Below are 13,321 nucleotides of genomic sequence, written 5' to 3' on the forward strand. Positions count from 1 at the left end.
CAGTTTGTTAACTCGCCCCGCCATTGCCTTGAACACACCCATTCCTTTCAACCCGAAGAAGTGCAGTACAATACAAGTCTGAAACAGACATTATTCAGACTTTCATAAAATGCCAATTCCCCTTTGTGTAACTCCAAAGCTTTGCTTTAATACAATCGTCCCTAACCAGACCAACGCCTGCTTGACCCCGTCCCCTTTTTCGTTTACTTTGCTTGGTGCCCCCAGTTCTTATGCTTCAGTTTGCTTCATCGCGCGAGCGGGGAAGAACTCTGCGTTACCTCTTCAAAGTCGAGTTCCCATCTGTCAACTTCCTTAAACTTCTTTGCTGCCTGTCTGAGTTCGTCTGCAGACGGTGTGCTTGCATTCTCAGCACTTCCACCCTCAAAGGTATCGTCGGGGAGTGGTTGGAAGTGACTATTATCTTGCTCATCCTCTTCATCATTAGCTTCTTCGTTCTCGTTCTCCTTGTCTGAAGAGCGACGTGAGTAGGTTTGCGCATTGCGCGCTGCTTGTTTGCCAGAATCAGTTTGCTTGGACTTCAGAGCCTGTGTTGCGCGCCCACCCCTCGAACCTGGCCGTTTTGCGCCGCCACGACTTGTTGACCGCCCGCCTCGTCTTTGGCGTGTCCCTCGGCCGGCAACATATGAAAGCTCGTCCTCATCCTCGCCAATGCCAGATGTGTCATGTTCTTCGTCACTCTCCTGCCCAGCGTCCCGCTGCTTCTTGTACTGACGTTTTGGAAGCAGGCTCGTCAAATCGGCAGTCGTGACTTTGGTTGCAGGCTGTTGACGCCGGGTTGCAGCTCGGCCCCGGGGCTTTTGGGTTTCAGCATAATTAGGAGAATGTGTTAAAGACGGAGGAGAGGAAACATCGGAGAAGTTGTCGGCGCGAACTGGTGTTGTGATAGAGGGCCGTCGACGTCTCTTGGCCAGGGTATGAATATCAGGCCAATTCGCGTCTTCTGAATCACTGCTAGCTGGAAGAGCCATGAGCTCATCGTTATCGATTGGAGTAACAGGTCGTTCGCGGAGGAGGGGCGAAGGTCTCAAAGGAGACCCAAGATCTGATAGTGAAGAAGTACTCTCAGCATCAGAGTCGATAGGTGCAGGTCCAGCTTCATCCTCAGACAGTTCCACTTCTCTCTCAATCCGTGACATCTTCTCCGGCCGTTCGCTGCTTGGGAGCGCGTCTTCACTCTTTCGTTTCCTATGCTTCGGTCCTGCGGAAACGTCTGGAGATACTGGAACTTCAATTTCGAGCTCGGCTTCGGGTTGTGTCCTCCGTCTGTTGTTAACAGGCGTGGATTCAGCTTCAGGTGTAAAGTCGTCCTCACTCTCCGAGTTCGGCTCCTGGCCCACAGCATTTTCTTCTGGTCGCGGCTTTCGTGCAGTTCCGAGGATACTTGGCTCTCGGGCTCGTCGCTTGAAAGCGCCGAAATGAAGTGTAGAGCTGATACTAGGTGTGTTGCCGCCGCGGCTGCTAGGTCGGATGGGAGGGTCGTTTCGTCCAATGATGCTAGACTGACGCGATCTGCGCCCCAAGGTGCTGAAATTGAGAGACGAATTGTTGTTCGAGCCGAGTCCCAATTGTGTGCTATCATCGCCAAGCCCAAAGCTTTCGTCAAGGTCAAGAAAAACGCTATCGGCCAAATCAAGCCCAGATGTGTCTCTCCGGTGCACTGGTGTGGCTGCCGTCCGTCGTCCGCCTTCGACAGAGCTACCAGAATCTACTTCTTCAGCAGTGCGACTGGTCGTAGAAGTAGGATTCTCTCTGCCTAGCTTATCAAGAGCGGCGTCGCGTCGTCGGTTCGCAGCAAGCACATCTTCTTCGTTGGCTGTGCTAACACGAGCACCTAAAGATCGCGTTGTTCGTCTGCGACCTCTCTCTGGTGACTTGTCCTTCTGTTGAGGTCGATTGTCTTCGTCTTGCGTGTCGGGTGAAGGTGATTGTGCATGAGGTTTGGCGGACTGTGCAGCCACACGGCGCGCACGTGTAGCTCGAGGCATTACGAGTGATTATTCTGGTCTTTGGTGTCGCAGGAGAGAAATTAAGAATGCAAACCGTCAGGTCACCTTTTGCGACTTTGACAGAAGTCGTTTCAAGGGAGGCTCGGGGAGGTTGGTATTGGCAATAGTAGACCAGGCAGGGAACAACCTATGATGATGATATTGTGCGAAAGAGAAACACGCCAAAGAAACGCGACGCGACAAGGGTACGTACCAAATCTACAGTAGTGGGATGACCCCACCAGAAACTTTGAGCTTTTGGCCCGCCATCGTGAGCTTCCATTAAGATTAGCTTTAATTGAGCCTGCGGCAACGGACTTGATTTCTAAATTGCTTTTTAATGTTATTGCACGCGCAAAATATTCTGTTTCTCAAAAATGCGCTGCCTTTATCGAGATATCCATAAAAATCTTGACACGTCTATGGAAATAAACTTTATCTAGTCTCATGCCTCTGTCATTGTACATAATCATCCAAAGAATTCTTGCTATCGTACATGGCGCGCGTAAAAATAGAATGCGGGCGTTAAATCAGAGCAGTTCCTCTGAACATACTGTTCTTGACCTCTGCAACAACGTCCTTTCTGTCGTCGTTGCCAACAAGAACGATACCACGACCTCGTCGACCCATTCGTCCAGCACGACCCAGTCGGTGGATAAAGTCAATGGTTGTGTGCGGTACGTGGTAGAGAATGACGTGACGAACTGCAAGAGTGTCGATACCTCTGGAAGCCAAATCTGTGACAACTAGGACTCTCACGTTGGGCAGAGATCGCTTCTTAGCATTGAGTGTTGGTGTAGGGATTCTGAGAGGGTCTGGGGATGTAAATGTTTCCAAAATCTCGCCATGACGCTTTTCGGGAGTGTCTCTGTGAAGAGCATCGGCATTGATACCCTTTTCTCTGAGATATTCCGCCAATTCTTCGGTCTTTTCACGCTCGTTGACGAAAACCATAATGCGGCGAACATCGACTTCACCCTTGACAGGGCCCTCATGGTTGGAGGCTTCGCGGCCGATAGAGTAGATTGCATCAGCGCAAGCGAGATCCTTGTTGTTACGGTATGGTTCTCTCGAGACGTCAATGACTCCCAGTTGAACACGCCGAGGAATGGCGTGAAGGTTGGGGGTTGTGATTCGGGTCATTTTGGGATAGTTGGTGGCTAAATAGTTGTTGAGCTTTCGGGGAATAGTGGCAGAACAGCAGACAAATTGCTTCAAAGATGGCATCGCACGCTCGACGATGCTGGTCGTTACAGGGGCGAAACTTCGGTCAAATAGAGAGTCGGCCTCGTCGACGATGAGATGGGTGACACGAGAAAGGATGTTGGGGTCAGAGTCGGCGATGGATGCAAGAAGATGAGGTGTCGAAACAATGATGTCGACTCCCCTAGGTCCGTACAAGTTGCGCTGGATCTGTTGTGGTCTCAAATCCGAGGAGAGGAGTTCTGTCTTGTACTTTGCGACATGAGATAGCGATTTAGATGTCTTTGTAACCTGATGCGCAAGCTCGGCTGTAGGCACAAGGATGACAACCTTGGGACGGGCCATTGTAGGGTGTGGTTCATCAAGCGGCTTTCCCTTGGAATTGCCTGCCAATTGGCGTTGCTTCTCAATCTCCCATCGTTCACGGTATGCCTTCAACTCAGGATCCGCGGCCTCGGCTGTTTTAAGAGCATCGACAGCTGGTAGAAGATATGCCAGTGTCTTTCCAGATCCTGTCTCGGCAGCCAAAAGAAATGATCTCATCTCGTCCGTTGGCCTCTTCAGGTCATCAGGACTCTTTTGGCCTATTAGAGCGGGAATTGCAAGTTTCTGCACTGGCGTCGGCTTGATATCGACCATACCCTTGAAGAGCTCCTCGTTGATGGCGGCTTGTAGGACGGGGATGAGGTCAAAGTTATCGAATGTGTCGTATTCAGTCAGGATATCCTTCGTCATCATTCGCTTTCCATATGAAACTGTAGCCAGAGCACGCTGCATCTTGAGTGCCTTTCGATCATCACCATCCCTTGCCCCCCCTCTTCGGTTGTCCCTTTCTCTTGTGTTACTGCCTCTTGAATCATTTCCTGCTACCGCACGTTGTCGACCGGCTCTGCGGGCAGGGTCAATATTGGCGACTCTTCTGTTCATCCCACCAAAGGGGCCTGGAGCCTCGCGGCGTCTTTGTCGGTCATCGCGGGATGGGGGGGCCTGGCCGACTCGATCCGATAGAACCATGCGAGAGGGGCGAGGCTTGAAGTGCTGTGAGGCTAAGCGTTGGCTGAGACATGGTTGTAAAGATGTTCGGATTGTAGCAGCCGGTCTATATGTGAACCTGCAGAGCGAACATATCGAGTTCGTTGCGACACGCTGCATGATGGCGAACGGCTTTATAAATGCTATGCAGTAAATGAGTCGTCGCAACAAATCTTCCTGCTAGGTTTTTTTGTTGAAGTCGGCAGTCGGCGTTTTTGCACCGATTATAGTAGGTACGTACCGCCGCCCCGCAGTTGATACTCCAACTTACATCCCACCTTTTGACCATCAACTTTGTTCTACCAAAGCATGTGAAAATGAAACCGAGTCGAATACTTTCCGAATTGCTAACAACTAAAAGCATAATCAATTCATATAAAATTCAATTGTTCATAGAGACAAAATAAATATGCTTCCTAGACGATCCTAGGCCTTGTAGGTCCTCCAACAGTGTTATCCACGACTATGCCATACCTTGACCGGTGCAATTGTCCTTGATCTGATCCCTGCAGTGCTGATATCCCATCCTTATTGTTTATTAAATTCTACCCAAGCCAACTCAGAATCAGAACGTTTCATCCACATTACTTGGCTATTCTTCCTAGTGATCAGCAGCCTGCCACCAACCTATCCCGATGGCGACTGCGAGTGCTCCTGCTGTGATTATCCTGCTGGTTGTCAGTTGTGTCCCTTTGTCGTGGAATCCTCCATCACTCACATAGGTACTACGTTCCCACGAGGGGGTTGCGACGATCCTCCTGAGGGCGCTGTTTTCTTGGCTGCCTTCTTGCTCTTCGTGTTCGGCGCGGGTTCGGTGTCTTGTAGAGAGTAGGCAGGTTTTGATTCAGGGCCAGAGGACGCTTCGTGCTCAACAGATTTGGCGGCGAGCGGAGCATCATTTGCTTGCCCATCGACCGCTTTGGACTGTGTATTGTCCAAGTTCTGTTCGGTTGTAGCGGCGGTGGGGGCCTTTTCGTGTCGGGTATTCTGGGCCGGATAACTTTCAACTTGAGATGGTGACTCGCCATTTGTCTTCGCACTGGGCTTTACCTCAGACGTCTTCATGACAACGGCTTCGTCCTCCTCACTTGGGGGCGACTTTTGCCCGGCAAGTTTGTCTCTCGAGTGGGGATTCGGCAGGGAGACAACGGGCGGGCCCTTCGATTGTCTGTTGGAAGAGGGCTTAGGCTCCTCTTCTATTGACCCCAGAGATACGGCCGAGCGGGTTCTTCCGAAGCTGTGAGAAGGTCTGCTATCACGTCTTCTAGTAATGGTAGGACTCAAAGACGCGGGGGACAAGCACAAGTCATCATTAGAATCCAGGCTAGTTCTTCTAGACGAGATCACACGAGGTGACGAGGGAATGTCGTCGAGGTGAGTCTGGTCTTCTCCAAGATGTGTCTGAATGGAGCGTATGGTGCCGAGAATTGAGCCACGATCGGATGGAAAGCTTTCGAGGGTGGGATCGTTAACGTCGAGTTCGGCCGTCTTATCGTGCATTGTCTTGACTTTCGAGGTCTGTTCCGGGCTACTAATGGCGTTGGGAGTATTGTCATGTTCTGCGTCCTCTCCGAAATCATAAGCACCCAGGCACTCATGAGCAAACAGCGGCATCTTCATCTCTTCAGATTCATCTTTAGAATCATCGGCAAGCGATTCGTGGGCAAACAGAGGCGCCTTAAAATCCTCAGAGTCTTCGTCCTTGACATCGTTGCCCAGAGATTCATGCGCGAACAAGGGTACCTTGTTTTCTGCATTGTCTTCTTGGGCGTCTTCTTCGACATCATGGCCTGGCGACTCATGTGCGAATAGTGGTACATGGGAATCTTGTGTGCCACCCTCGACATTGTTCACTTCCGAAGGTGTCACAGTCGACTGTGTGGCAGGGTTCAGCTTGATTTCTGGTGTATCAATGCCGGCTGGGGCAATTTGTTCTTCTGCGGATTTCTGTACGCGTACAAGATTGTTCTCGTTACCAGAGTCGTCGGTTGCTTGGGAGTCTCATTAGGAAAGGCTCAAGAGACAGTGGTCGAGCTGAACTCACCTGTGGGGTAGTTCTCGGCTAGAACCCACCAGTTATCATGCCCTATGCGAAGCTTGAATTGGTAGTCCTGTTCAGGCTCGAGCATAACTTCGGATTGGAACGTATGCTCTCCATTTTGGTCAGTAATACATTCCATCTCCTGGGGTAGCCATTGTGGATCCGAGAAAGAGCCTGCGAGGAAAACGGGCGGTACGGTTCCAGGCTTGTTGTAAGTGATGGTAAATGGCGTTTTGGGCGACATTGTAAGGTTTGCTGCGCTGTTATTGTGAGAATCCCGCGACCCGGAAGTTAATCAGAACGGAGCGCTCACCTGAGTTAGTGGTTGAAGACAGTGCAGAAGCGCGGCGCGATTAAAGTGAATAAAGATTAGGTTTCGAGTGATAAACTGTGTTGCAGTTGATGCTATGATGGTTCGAGCGTGCGAGAATCGAATGATGAGCAGGGGTGTCTTTACCACTGCCAACGAGCTGCAATAGTCCAGAGATCACTATAACAGCATCACGGCAGATTGGCAATGTATGATAGGATGCGAGGTGTAGAGTCAGGGTGAGAGAAATTGAGGTAGAAGATGCGAAATGAGGGTGAGTGAGGTAAGGTGCAGGATGACGAAAGTTTAGTTGGGAAGAACTGTACTGATGTGAGGAGGAGAGTCAGAAGGAGGAGGCGGCGGGATGACGACAGGCTCAATGCAACACCAACCTTGAGGTAAATGTCAAGACCGAGGTTTATCGACGCACGAATAGGATGATCTTGTTGAGGAAGAGAATGAGGGTGAACAAGGGAGAGAAAAGGATACCTGGAGTTTGCGGTTGGGGTCAAACACGTGAGGTTGAGGCGATTGACTTTTACAGGTCACTTTTAGCACGACCGAGGGAGGATACCGGCCTACCAAGACTTACCTTAGTACCTGACTGCAAGGCCAAGGACGTCATCAAGGGAGGAGATGACGAGGGAGGATATACTTTGCTTCCAGCTTGAAGTGAAGATTGGAACTTGCAATAATCAACTTTCAGCAGTTTGGGCAGATTACATGGCTATTCCTACTTGTTCTTATCTTGAAGGTTGAAGGACTTCGACCGTCACATCAATGGAGCGTGGAGATATGCGTTGTTTGTTGGTGTTGAAAACTACCTAGACACAGTCCCGTCTGGGGTTAATCACGATCTGCAGAAACGGATACAGTGCTGTGCTGTACCAATTAGCTTTGGTGCCTTGTTCGGTAGCTGCAGATCGACAACAGTTGATGCCTGCCACCTTGATTTTTACTTGATAGCAGTTATTAATCGTTTGATTCTGCACGCTCGAAAGTGAATACGAATACTTATTAGCTTTCAGTGAAATTCCATGCCCATTGATAGCGGGGGAAAGAACAAGTATCAGTAGCCACCCGCAGGCCCATTGCGCTGCAGGCAGCTCGTCTTGGAACTTCGGCCGTGAAACCATAGTCTTCGACTCATGAAGAATGGGTCTTTTGGAGTAAAGTGGACCGTGCGTCCCCGCATTCCAACCGTTTTCATGATGGTGCATGAGTATAAAAATGGCGCCTGTTGATAGACATGATTCGACTCTTTGATCTCCCTCAGAAAAATAAGCAATCTAAAAGTCTGGACTAAGTGGCATAAGTTGATCTACTAATTTCATCTCTTATGTTTTCAGCGACTAGCTTTTCTGATGCTAAGGAGTTGCTACCTATTCAAGACGGTACACCTACTTACCTTTGAATTGAAGCCCGAATACTAGGTGTCCATCATAATGTCAGAGCATAGGTAGGTATTAAATTATATGTGGCTCTTCTCTCCTAGAACTGGCCATGAAATGGCTATTTGTTATCAACTATTATGTTGGTTTCTTTCTTTAGTACTATCGAGATAGAGCTGGGAAGTGGGGATCCAATATAAAATTGACAGATAAGACACTCTGAAAGCGCTGCCAGATAATCCTGAATGACTAAATTAAGAACAGAGTCATGGTTGATAATAACAGAGAATCAGTAAGCTCATTACCGGTCTCATGTGCCTGGTTTCAACTACCATATCTACTGGGTAGAGCTCCTAAGGTCTTAGGGCATATAAATAAACATCCTAAAGACTATAGTCTCCGTAGCATAAGTTTACCTACTGATTCCGTCCCTTATTCTCTCAGCGGCCATGTAGACCTCAAGACTTCCATCGGAAGCATATGATAGCCCCACTATCCTGGAGGCTCTGCCTTTGGACCAGACCCACCCGGAAAGTGGATGAAACTTACCTTAGTAGGTTGCGATTTCCAAAGTCTACCTCATACTGACTTTTTTCGTCGCCCTGAAACTTGGAGTTATAGAAAGTGGCATGTAAAGTTCAAAGAAGCTTATTCTCGCACAATATAAAAGGTGCTTCTTCTTCCTTTAGCACAACAAGAAATCCACCACCGAATCGACCGAGCTGATCGCACGGGTGGGTCCTCTATCCTAAGCTTTGGGCTACAAAAATACTAAATAATCTAAGAGCACCAAAGACTTCATCGCCCACAACATAGAAATCATGTCTATGCCGCCTCAGCTCATCCGCGTCAAGCGAAAGCGCGACGACGAGTCACCTGTGACTTTCCTCCGTACGCCTCATTCTCTGCGTTGCAGCCTCTAACTAACTTCCGCCAGAGCTTGACGAAGGCGCAAAACGGCATCGAAACGACAGCAACTGGGTTTATCAGAGGCGACCCCCTGGGCCTCAGCTTCAGTCTCCAACAGTAGAAGCTCCCTATTCTCGCGACCCGAAACCCGTTATTCACATCTCCGGCCCTGGCGATGATGCATCCAAGACAAGGAAGGCTGCTATCCCCTCTGTGGGCGGCATCGCGGGCAGCATCGCAGGGGGGATAGCAGGCAGTGTCACAGGCGGCGTCACCTCTACGTCTGACTCAAATCTGGTCGATCCATCCGCCGTGCCCGAACACCGGCGTTTTCATATCTCCAAAAAGATGATGATGGCCTCAGGCAGCACAACTCAGAACGGTCCTGGCCTCAACAACAAACGACCACGATATGGACCTGCTGTTTTTGTCGAAAGAAGTCGTGCCAAGGCCAGCCAACGGGCATCGAGACTTCGGGAGTCTATCAAGGAATCGATATCACTGCCAGCTGGTCAGCAAATTCCTGGTGTGGTCATGCCTGCACAACAGGAGCGACGCCTCAAGAAGCCGTCGGCGAGAAGCAGACAAAATTCTCCGCTGCCGGATGCCAATTCTCGGACTCCTCTGCCAACTTCAGTCATGAATCCCCATGATCAGGACATATCCAAGAGGGCGGCTGACATGAATGACTGGGTCATGAAAGAGATTGGTGCCAACCTTGAGAAAATGGAGCAAGAAAAGCAAAAAACCAGCAGGTTTAAACCCAAGGCCCCAGCTCAACGATACCAGGAACGTCACCCGGAAACAGCCACTGGCAACACTGACCCGAACGATGTGGATATGACTACGGATAACATAAGTAGTGATATGGAAGATGATGACGACTGGGTCATTGAGGAATATGTTCGCATCCCTGCGCATGCTATGACCATTAACGTAGCACCAACGGATGTTGGTGTGTTGGTCCTCGATGGCAAGGAAGAGAGTAATATGTTCTTCGGTCCTGAGCGCGACGAGGACGATGAACTTGATGAAGACGACGAGGATGAGAATGGTGAGTATCCTAGGCTGCATCGTGTAAAAGAGGATTCTTGTCAGATCAAAAGGCTAACATTAACCTTCAAGCCGAGAATTACTACACGGCGGATTACCCAGAGGAAGAGGTGGACTCAGACGATGAATACGGGCGTCATGCGTACGGTTACCGTAACGGAAATGCGTCCGACGACGAGGAATTTGACAACAACTACTATGAAGACGATATGGTCCTTGACGACGACGAAGACGAAGACGCTACCATGGCTCGTATTAGGACGTACGTGAAACGTAGCCGTGCCTTTGAATAGACTGGAAGAAGGCCAAACCGAAAGAAAACCAAACTGAAAGAATACCAAACTGGAAGAAGACCAGACGAAATAGTTAGTACACTCTTAGACTATGTAAACACTAAAAATGATCTAATATTTTTCACTAGCCACTGCACTTTAAAGATTTTGAGGCGTTACACTTTCAGCCAAAGGAGCATCAAATCGACATTGGCAGCACACCACCCCACGCAAATCCGACACCAACAGACAGTGCTTAATTGTCAATCATTCTTCTTTATTCCTTTATTCCTAGATGTAGGACCCTTGGCTGTGCAAGCCACAACGGTGTGCCCCTGAGGGCAGACACCATCGTCATTCGTCACGCTAACCGAACATGCATCTCAATCAGCGACCAACGACACTACCAACAACCCTAATCCAGAATACCCAATCATCTGTCGTCAAATGAATAGACTCAAAGGAATCTCTCACACGGTGAGAAGCCTCGAATGTTTGCTTGTTGGGGAGTGGACGTGGAGGTGGAGGCGTACGAAGAGTCTACATCCTCGAGACAATGGCTGGTTTGTGCGCCAGGCTCTAATTCCCGATGGGTAAAGTAGCAGATCGGTGACGGGGATCTCATATTCCCATCGTGTTGGAAGAAGGATTCCTGCATCGAGGCAGCGCCTAGCTGCACCATCCTATAGGCACGTGCCTCAAGACATCCTGACTTCTCAGCCCTGCACTAACGGCCTGTCCCGATTCCACTCTGGGGATCTTCATGTTTGTCCTCGCTCTGTACTACAGACGCGAATGCCGAAGACTAAGTGGGCTCGGGTGGTTGGCAATCGTTTGTGTCAATGGGTATAGTTATAGCGGCTTTGCGATGCCAAGATGTGACATGATGAAGCTCACTTGGTCAACTTTCATTGTTTTCAGGCGCCGTCGGGGCTCGCAACAGACATTACGCGCACAAGCTTTCTGCCAGGTTTGGATTAGACAAGGACTCTTGCATGGTATTAACAAATAGAAATTTTACATGCTGACTATCTCCAAGTAACGCCACCTTTTCCCTGATCCGTTTCTTTCATTATTTTGGGTAATCCGTTGTGAGCCGTCTAGTAATACAGGGTGCAGTAATGACAGCAGTGCCTTGGCCTGATCATGTCTCCGCATTCTCTCATCAAATACATGTGTTGCAACCCTCCTGACTTGCTTGGTGCTGCCTCTTTCTGGCCTGTCTCGGTCGACCCCGAAGGCCACTAACAATCATCTCAACGTTCCGGTGTGTAGAATTGTAATGGAATGTACATGCGTGACAAAGGAAACTAGTTACATATTCGAGGGTATGATGGGTACATGTAATACGTGATATTCGTGTCGTCGGAAATTCAGTCGTTTGTAGGCGTGATATAGAAAAGCTTGTGCAAAAAAAAAAAAAAAAAAGAAGAAGAAAAGCAGAACGGTTCGCTTGGTAAATAGCGTGGTCAATGCCACTTCATTCGTATTGTCGCCATTAGGTTGATCCAATTCACTTGTTGGTGGGCCCTGTTTCGAGCTTGGTGGCAGTGTCGTTTGCTCCTCATAGTTTGAGGCGACGCTGCTCCTTTCTTCGACGTCGCTCTCGCCTGTCGCGATATTGCAAAGCTCTCTTGGCAGCTGGGAACCTTGTTAGTTTCATGGGTAAATGCTGCGAGAAAATATAGTGTACGTACCCCAGTCGCTGGACTTGAATTTGATCTCAGGATCAACCCAAGAGTAGTGGATAGCTCTCTCAGGGTACCGCTGTGCGAGGCCAAGTGGCTCTGAGGGTTTGTCCTGGCTGTCACGTTCGCGACACTTGATGCTGATATGTTGGGGTTCGAGGTCGTCTTCATTGTCGAAGCAGAGCCAGCCCTCCTGGTCCCAAATAGGTATGCGCTGGTTCATACGGTAGTACCAAGCTTGGAGACCTTGGACAGTACGCTCGGGTGTGTTCCCGAATCTTGTAGCAAACTCTTGCTTGATCTGCTGCCATTTCATCTTCTTGTCGTGCCAAGCATAGATGATGTAGTCGCCCTCTTCTGTCGTATACTTCTGATTGATATGACGACTTTCGCCCCCTTCTGGTGGTGGGCTTGGGTAACAGTCCATGCCTGGCAGGCCCTGAAGAGGTGGACCGCTGCCATATCCGTAGTACGAATCTGGGTTGCTGAAGCTGCTCATGGATTGCCGCGAGTAGTCGGCAGCAAAAGGGTACTGGCTAGGTCTGAGAATAGTTCCTCGCCTGGAGTTTGGTTGTTCTCTAACCAAGTTCTCAGTGGGAGGGTTTCTTATAGACCAGGATGGCTGTGGTTGTGTGATAGTTGCCAAGGGTTCAAGTACAGTCGGGTTACGAGTGAGTCCATAGAGTGGGGATAGGGCGGCCTCTGTCTTCACAGGTCCATGTGCTCTGATGAGATTCTCTACACCTTGATCGAACTCTCCTAAACTAGGGAGTTTCACAGTCGAGCTCACTTCAGTCGGTACGACATTGCGTAGCCCTGGAAGGCTTGCAAACTCTTTAGATGTCATTAGTTATCAATTGCTAGACCAGTCCGTCGAACCATATGAAGTGAGGCCATAACTCACCCTCGATCTTCACCTTGGGGCTTCCTGAAGTTGAGCCTGGTGGGGTTTGTGCTTGAGTTGCGCGGTAGTAGGTGTGTGTCGGGTTCGGACTGTTCCCCGAAGGTCTCTGAGTTGTCCCCTCCATTGTGAGGAATGGATAAATGCTCATGTCGATAACTGCCACACAACAAGCAGATAAGAAGATGTAAATGGTTTGGCTGTTTGTTATGTTCCAGAGTCGTTTGTTATGATTCAGGTGGAAATGGTTCGCCTCTTGAAGAGGTATCAGGGAGGCAGCAGACAATAGTTGTAGAGTTTGGAGGCTGGCGGAAGGGCAGAGACAAGCTGAGACTAGAATACGCCTCCGTTGACCAGACTTAAGTAAGGGGAGAAGGGCGAGAGACTCGACTCGAGGAAAGAAGGGAGGATCTGTGCCAGGAATATATGTTGAAAATGCGGGTACCTTTCTCGAATTATAGATGTCTCGAGGAGGGGGCTTTAGCTCTCTTGTATTCAAATGATGATCCGTTTGG

The 13,321-nt window shown here is 49.4% G+C and overlaps 5 protein-coding genes across 5 annotated transcripts, besides 1 other annotated feature; 1 reads left to right on the forward strand and 4 right to left on the reverse strand.

The window, feature by feature from the left end:
- Positions 1-245: 245 nt before the first annotated feature.
- On the reverse strand, positions 246-2,006 carry FPSE_04759 (uncharacterized protein; the record flags this gene model as incomplete). The annotated part of the gene is made up of 1 exon (XM_009257877.1): positions 246-2,006. One exon carries the CDS (start codon positions 2,004-2,006, stop codon positions 246-248), a length of 1,761 nt encoding a protein of 586 aa, XP_009256152.1.
- Positions 2,007-2,531: 525 nt separating this feature from the next.
- On the reverse strand, positions 2,532-4,361 carry FPSE_04758 (uncharacterized protein; the record flags this gene model as incomplete). The annotated part of the gene is made up of 1 exon (XM_009257876.1): positions 2,532-4,361. The coding sequence occupies one exon, from the start codon at positions 4,359-4,361 to the stop codon at positions 2,532-2,534; it is 1,830 nt and encodes a 609-aa protein (XP_009256151.1).
- Positions 4,362-4,842: 481 nt separating this feature from the next.
- FPSE_04757 (uncharacterized protein) lies at positions 4,843-6,526 on the reverse strand (the record flags this gene model as incomplete). The annotated part of the gene is made up of 3 exons (XM_009257875.1): positions 4,843-4,909; positions 4,960-6,232; positions 6,286-6,526. 3 exons carry the CDS (start codon positions 6,524-6,526, stop codon positions 4,843-4,845), a joined length of 1,581 nt encoding a protein of 526 aa, XP_009256150.1.
- Positions 6,527-8,804: 2,278 nt separating this feature from the next.
- Positions 8,805-10,238, forward strand: FPSE_04756 (uncharacterized protein; the record flags this gene model as incomplete). Its single annotated transcript, XM_009257874.1, has 3 exons — positions 8,805-8,874; positions 8,921-9,946; positions 10,018-10,238. The coding sequence occupies 3 exons, from the start codon at positions 8,805-8,807 to the stop codon at positions 10,236-10,238; spliced, it is 1,317 nt and encodes a 438-aa protein (XP_009256149.1).
- A 1,389-nt stretch (positions 10,239-11,627) lies between these two features.
- Positions 11,628-11,656: a repeat region.
- Positions 11,657-11,781: 125 nt separating this feature from the next.
- FPSE_04755 (uncharacterized protein) lies at positions 11,782-12,933 on the reverse strand (the record flags this gene model as incomplete). Its single annotated transcript, XM_009257873.1, has 3 exons — positions 11,782-11,858; positions 11,915-12,739; positions 12,810-12,933. The coding sequence occupies 3 exons, from the start codon at positions 12,931-12,933 to the stop codon at positions 11,782-11,784; spliced, it is 1,026 nt and encodes a 341-aa protein (XP_009256148.1).
- Between the last annotated feature and the right edge of the window lie 388 nt (positions 12,934-13,321).

The sequence above is a fragment of the Fusarium pseudograminearum genome, chromosome 4 (genome assembly GCF_000303195.2).
Source record: "Fusarium pseudograminearum CS3096 chromosome 4, whole genome shotgun sequence".
NCBI classification, from domain to species: Eukaryota; Fungi; Ascomycota; class Sordariomycetes; order Hypocreales; family Nectriaceae; genus Fusarium; species Fusarium pseudograminearum.